The 7,168-nt window shown below is 52.1% G+C and overlaps 1 protein-coding gene across 1 annotated transcript in view; it reads left to right on the top strand.

Moving 5' to 3' along the window:
• LOC132080206 (ligand of Numb protein X 2-like) overlaps positions 1-5,740 on the top strand; it is a 28,693-nt gene extending 22,953 nt beyond the window's left edge. Inside the window, exons 9-10 of the mRNA XM_059483236.1 lie at positions 3,116-3,274; positions 4,135-5,740. Coding sequence (XP_059339219.1) covers positions 3,116-3,274; positions 4,135-4,270 — 295 coding nt within the window. The 3' untranslated portion in view covers positions 4,271-5,740. The remainder of the gene's footprint in view (positions 1-3,115; positions 3,275-4,134) is intronic.
• Positions 5,741-7,168: the final 1,428 nt, after the last annotated feature.

A 7,168-nucleotide genomic window follows, 5' to 3' on the forward strand; every position in this document is an offset into this window, starting at 1 on the left:
AGTTGTCATCCCAGCTGACTGCAGGAGCATCCGCAGGTGGATCAGAAAGCCAAACCTGCTGTGGGAAGCTTGGATCATTTACAGCCTTGTTCTTTGAGACACTTAAAGAACCACTCACAAAGCCTCTGTTGTGTTACTTAGCAGCCTGGAAAGAAATGCTCAACAACCCAGGCCAAGGCAAGGCAGCTTTTGTGTCTCCTGTACCTGGCCTGTGCTCAGCAGCTCCTCCCATCTCCTGTGCTGCCCCAGGCGTTGGCCTGGCTGCTCCAGGCAGGTCTGCTGTGAGCTGGCCCTGAGCTGCACCTGAGAGCCCAGAGCAGGGCACAAACCCTCAGCTGCTGCTGCAGTGAGCTACAGCAAGGCAGAGCCTGTCTGGGCTTCTTTCCTTCCTTGCCCAGTTTTTCTGGCTGTCAGGTGCCTTGCAGGCTCCCCATGCTCTGTGCAGGGACTGGAATCTTCTCTGCTCCTGCATCTGCTGCCTTCACTTCAGGAGTGACATCCCCTGCATTTAATGCATTGCTGGGAACTCCTTTGCTCCTGGGATTGATGTTCTCCCTTCTTTTGACTCCTGAAGCAAGAAATTATTCCAGATTCCTTTGACTCCAGCCTGGATTCTGGCCTTGGAGTGTGTCTGCAGTTCTGGCTGTGAGGGTTGGTAGGAGCACTCAGCAAGGTTATTTCACTTTGGGATCTGACAGAACCTTCCTCCTGTTTCCAGCACTAAGAAGGGCTGGAATTCCTGTGCTTCCTCCCTGCTTCTCCCACCTGCTCCCAGTGAGACCTGGTGGCCTCTGGTTGGTCACCCACAGGGTTTTTGTCACCTGGGCATGTTCAGGGTGCTCTGGCACTCGGGGAGGTGCAGCTGCAGTGAGGTCCCAGTGCCACCCCTGCTGTGGGGTGGTTCCATTGCAGAGCCCCTGTCCCACCCAAACTGCTTTCCTTTGCACAGGAGCAAACCCCCAGAGCTGCAGGGGAATGGCCATTGCCCTGTGGCCCTGACAGACCCTGTGTGCACCACACTGGCACAGAAAACCCCAGAAATGTGCCCAGACTGGAGCCAGCACCAGCTGTTCCACTGGGATCTGCTCCTGGTGGCTGCCCTGGCCCCGGTGTTGGTGTGTCCTGCAGGGTGAAAGCTCAAAGCTAATGGCATGTGCAATTTTGGGTTTGTTCAGCTTTTTATTCCTCAGTTATTCCTCTGCTCCAGCAGAAATATCCCTTTCCTTTTAGAGGAACCTATTTCTTTCTAGTTTGAACCCAGACTTGCTGCTGAAAGGAGTGAGTTGAAATGAGTGCTCAGGGCTAGGGAAGTGAATTTGATCCTTGCAACACTTGAGCCCCCAGCGTTTCATTCAGGCCTTGATTCTTGTACCTGTGATTTCTGTTTCTGTCAAATAGAAACCTTGGTTTCTTTCTAGCATTGTGTTAAATCCACACCACTGACAGTATAAAATACCATCTCAAAAGCTGGTTTGGACTGGGCCCATGTTCTAATCCAACACACCCTGGATCCCAAAGGTACCAGAAACAAAAGTTTAGATTGATTATCTTTTCTCTCTAAAAGAAAGCACAGTGCACTGTGTGGCTCGTGGAGAAGCATTTTCCTGCCTCCCTCTTCCCTGGGGTTTATGTGACTCCAGTCTGCCTCTTCCCACAAGAACCATGTGGAGCTCCCAGTCCCACCCCTGCAGCTGAGCAGGGCCCAGGAACTGCCAGCTCAGCAGCGTGCTTGGCACCAGAAACCCTGCACCTCAACCTTCCCTAAACTCCCCATTCTTTTCCCACAGTCATTTTTGGTTGTGGTAAATTAAAGTTTTTCCTCTAGAAGCCCTTTTTAATATGGAAAATGGATTCCTAGCAAGCAGCCCTTTCCAGCTCCAGGAGAAACGTGCCTGGTGTTTTTATTTATGTTCTGTGCTGACGCAGCCACTGCTGCTCTCGGGCTATTCATTTGCAGAAGCTGCCACAGCCATGGCTCAGAGCTGGGTTTTTGCAATTGTGTGGTACCGGTGGAAGGAAAGCATGGAGGAATCAGCGAGCTCCAGCTGGGGCTCCTGGTGTTTATGTGTGAAAAACTCCTACAAAAGTAAATTACAGTTTGAAAGTACATAATTGGATCTTTCTCCTGGTGAGAAGTTAACTGGGAAGGCTTTTGAAATCTGAAACTCCTCGGCAAACTGCTCAAGCAAAGCCCTTGAGGCAAAAACGTTTATTAGGAAAAGTTTAGCTGCTGGAATAGCTCAGCGGGTGATGATGAGCAGCAGTTTCACAGCTCCGGTGCCAGGACACAGCCTGAGCTGGAGCCAGGGCACGGAGAGCTCCTGCCACACCCTCAGTGTCACCTCGGGGCTCCGTGCCACCAGCCCGGGCAGCGCTGCCATCTCACAGTGCCCCGGCTGCCTGAGGACACAAACCTCACTGCGGGAATCCAGAACCAGGAGCTCTCCCCAAGGAGCCCAGCACAGAATGGACATCCTGGATCCTGCAGGAAAGCCCTCCCTGCTCTGGCCTGGCAGCTGCTGCACCTCACAATTGCTGCCAGTGGTGCTGAAAGCCTCCCTGTGCCAGTGCAGGGCACACAGGGGATAAAATCCCTCCCTGTGCCACTGCAGGGCACACAGGGGATAAAATCCCTCCCTGTGCCACTGCAGGGCACACAGGGGATAAAATCCCTCCCTGTGCCACTGCAGGGCACACAGGGGATAAAATCCCTCCCTTGTGCCAGTGCAGGGCACAGAGGGGATAAAACCCCTCCACTCTCATCATTGCATGGGTGCAGCTGCTGCTCACTGTAATTAGGGTTTGTCTCTGGTGCTGAGTGTGTTCATTAGCAGAATTCATGAAGTTATCCAGGAGTCTTGCAGATCCCAAACCCCTTTAGAGCTGGGTGATTTCCTCCTAGCTCTTAAACCAATACCCTGCAAAGATTTCTAAAGGCCTGGCATCATCCCATTTGAGAATTAACCCTCAGACACGCCTTGCAAAGGAGTGTCCCAAATCCTGAAACCCAGGAAAAGCCCTGAAAAGCTGTTCATAGCTGGGCTTTCTTTCCATAGGGAAAACATAAATTCCTGCTCAGGCAATTTTCCTCATAACCTCTCTGTTTTTGACACAGCTACCTTCACTTCTGTCAAGATATTGTCCTTAGTAAAGGAAACCTGGAAAGTTGGGGCTTCAGCATCGTGGGAGGCTTTGAGGAGAGCAAAGGAAACCAACCCTTCTTCATCAAAACCATCGTGCCCGGCACTCCCGCGTTCAGGGACAGGAAACTCAAGTAGGTGTGAGGTACCCGGGGACATCAGCACCCCAGGGCTGGGGGTTCCACACTCTGAGCCTTCCTTGGAAGAGCTCAGCTCCAGGTTAAGGACTCTTGCAGAGTTTGGAAGTTTATATTGTTGCCAAGCTTGTAACAAACTAAGGCCTGCGTTAAGCAGGGTTTTGGTTTCTCCACAAAGGTGCAAGGAAAAGGAATTTACAGCCCTTTAAAACCTAACTGTGAAGGGTTTAATTTAGTAATTAGGTAAAGGTAAAAAAGGGGATGTTTGAGATGAATCTTGGAGGTTCCAGACTGTAAAACCTCATGGATTAGGAGAAGTATCCCAACAGGAGCAGCAAAAGCTCCCCTGTGCAGGAACCTCAACTGGGGCTTTCCTGAGGGGGTTGTGGTGAGAGATCCCAGGGGAGGAGCAGGGGGGGCTGCAGCAACCCACAGGCACCAAGGGCTGCAGGGACAGAGGGAGGGGACACAGCTGGGTGAGGGAGGGGACACAGCTGGGTGCAGGGAGCTGGGCTTTGCTCCCAAAGCTGAGGGGGAGCCCTGGGCTCAGCTGGGCTCCTGCTGGAGTGTGGGACAGGGTGTGGGGGCTCAGCCCCGTGCACCCCTCAGAAGGGCCAGAGAGGGGCAGGGCTCTCTCCCAGCTCTGGTGGTGGCATTCAGGAGCTGCAGGACTGATCTGGGCCAGCAGGGTTTGACCAGCACAGCCTGACCCTCACTGCTGTCACCCAAACACCAGCACTGTTCCCTTTTCTCTGCCCTCTGGCTCAAGGGAAATGCTCTTTTTCAAGGAGTTGATGGTGTGGGGTGGGTGCAGGGTTGGTAATGACCCCAGTCCTGACTGGATCTGTCTTTGGCAGGTGTGGAGATGAAATCGTGGCAGTGAATGGAGTGCCAGCAATAGGAATGAGCAACTCAGAATTGATCCCAATGCTGAAGGAGCAGAGGAACAAAGTCACCCTGACCGTGGTGTCCTGGCCAGGGAGCCTGGTGTGACAGCCCCAGCCAAGCCCCAACACCTGCAGGTATCCACCAGCAGCTGGCACCACCCAGGCCACACTGCCAGGGAACAGGGACTGCTCCACTCCTGCTCCTGCTGCATCGCCAGGGAAGACTCCTTGCTTCCTTTCTATGGAAAACATTTTACCAACAAATCTGGATGCTGAATTCAAAGTAAGGGTTAATCCAACAGTTGTTGAGCTTCCCAGGCTCATCAAAGCTCCTCAGGACTGGTGGAGCACAGAAAGCTCTTCCCAGCTTTCTCCACAACCTGCCCTGGAGGCTGCTGAGGCTTGCCTTGATTCCAGGGCTCTGCTTTCCACTGAGTATTTGAACAGGTTAAAACAGAGGCTTTAAAAGCAGCTACTGGGTCTGTAAGGATGGGGACCCAATTGAGGCATTTCTGTCTATCAGGATTTCCAGGAGCATTTTCAGGTGTCAGTAACCCAAGGGATGATTTAACACCTGAAAACCCCACAGTAACTCAGAGCTGGTGAGCTGTGGTACCTGCATGAGGGTCTTGGCACAAATCCCAGTTCAGGACCTGCCAACTCCACTGATTTATTGCAAAGGGACAATTTCAACAGCTTCAAGAACCACTCTCAAAGGCAGCAGCAAGAGGGCTTTCATTGGAATATGATGTTGCAAAATGTGACTTTATCAAAGGTCAAGGGTAAGATTCACTTATTGCACACAGGTTTCCCTGGTTTTAGGATTGATAAGAGCAGCTTTTCCCCAGCAGGGAATGGGCTGGTGTCAGACAGCCCTGGCCCAGCCTGATGCTGCTCTGTCTTATTTTTCTGTTCCCAGTGATGAGGGGCAGAGTTCAGGCAGGGGCAGAAGCACCTGTACTGGCAGGTGAGATTTCTCCTGCAGTTCCCTTCATGTCCCTCTTGCAGCTGGAGCAAAATATCAATTTATGGGATCAGGGGAAGCTCAAAGGATCCTTGGCTGCAGGAAAAGTCACCTCCTGAAGGAGACTGTGCCCAGCCTGGCTTCAGTTCAAACCCACTGTGCAGTTAAAATTTACAATGAAAGAACTGAAGCCCAGGCAGGGTGCTTTGACCTCTGACACTGTGAAAGTTCCTACTTGCAAACTCCACCTGAAGCAATCCCCTTTTTTAGCAGTTCAATGAGCAGCAGAGATGATGGGTTCTTCTCAAACCAGGTTGCACTGAGAGATCTTTGCTCCTGTGCTGCCTCTGCTGCACCTTTTGCAGGAGCAGCTTTGTGAGAATCCAAGGAGTCTGTCCCCTGTCCACATGCTGCCTGGAATGAATGTTTAATTCAATTGAATGAATGTTTAATTCCTTATAGCAGCCCTGGGCTGGCACTTTGTCATTTGCTGTCCCTGGGCCTTGTTCACACACAGTGACTTCACCTCCTGTGCTGGAGCTGCAGGCAGGGACAGCAGGGCCTGTCCCAGAGCCCTGGACCCTGCAGGAGCCTCAGCTCATCCTGCCAGCAGCCCTGGGCCCTGCAGGAGCCTCAGCTCATCCTGCCAGCAGCCCTGCCTGATAACACCTCTGGGGACTCTGCCACCACAGCTGGGGCTACCTGGGCTCCAGTGCTGCTTTCCTGTTTTCTGCTGGGCAATGCTGAGAACAAAATAATCCACAAAGAAAACTCATCACTGACCTCGCTGGAACACAGAAACATGAAGCAATTTTTTATCTCTTTCCAATCAATGTGCAGAATCTGTGCCTGCAACAGTAAATACTGATGTGGACAGACAGAGGGTGGTTCCCAGTGCCTGCCCCAATTGTGGGGAAAAGGCAGCAGGGAAGGGCTGTGCAGCTGCTGGGCTGGCAGTGGAGGGAGGAGGAGGAGGCTGCAGAACCATTTTTACTCCATCTCCTTTCAAGGTGCCTTCAACTTCACCAAAATGTCCTCATAATTTAAATTTTGTTTCCAAAAATCAGCTTGTTAATAGATGTTGAGTTTGTTTTGATGCCTTTATAAATTATTGTAATATTGCTGAAAAATATGCATTAGGTGTGGTTTTTTTTTACCCTTTCTTTCCATGTAGTGACTAATGCCCCCAGAACAGGTCACTTAGCAGGACTGCTGCAAAAAGTGACCTTGTGGCAGGAAACAGTGTAATGTCTTTGCTTCTCCCAGGACAGGAGCTGGACTATCCTGAAATGCACTGTGGGTGGGAAAAATCCCTCAAAAAACTGTAAACCCCACATCCCAACACCACTAAACCTGCAGCAGCTTCCTGCTGCCAAGTACAGATTATTTCCAACACCCCACCTTTACATTTCTCTGATAGTAAAGGCAAATATTTTATCTCCATTTAATGAAAAGAAACCAGTTTAAAACTACTTACCTCAAATTCACAGCTGCTCCTGGCCCCAAAGCCTGCCCCATTTGTGAATATTCTGTGACCTGGGTCCAGCACATTCAAATAACCCAGGAGGAAGGGCAGCCCTGACTGAATCCATGCTGATTCCCCATCCCAGCCCCCCCAGCTCCACCCGGGTGCAGAGTCTGATCACCAAAAACTGCAGGAGCTCTGGCAGAGGGTGTGAACAGCCCTGGAGAGGCACCAGTGACACCTGAGTGTGCAAAGAGGGACAAATGTCCTTGTTTGGGGCCAGCCCCTCCCCTGGGGACAGCATTCCAGTGGAGCAGCATTCCTGATCCAGGCAGGGAAAGGCAGCTCAGAGGGGCTGGGGGCACTGCCAGGCCCCCCTGGCACTGCCCAGGGGTCAGAGCTCCTGGGCTGGAAAATCCAGCAGGTCCCATCCTCAGGCTGGGGCACTGCCAGGCCCCTCCTGGGCTGGAAAATCCAGCAGGTCCCATCCTCAGGCTGGGGCACTGCCAGGCTCCCCTGGCACTGCCCAGGGGTCAGAGCTGTTATGCTGGAAAAGCAGCAGGTCCCATCCTCAC

The sequence above is a fragment of the Ammospiza nelsoni genome, chromosome 15 (assembly GCF_027579445.1).
Source record: "Ammospiza nelsoni isolate bAmmNel1 chromosome 15, bAmmNel1.pri, whole genome shotgun sequence".
Classification (NCBI taxonomy): Eukaryota; Metazoa; Chordata; class Aves; order Passeriformes; family Passerellidae; genus Ammospiza; species Ammospiza nelsoni.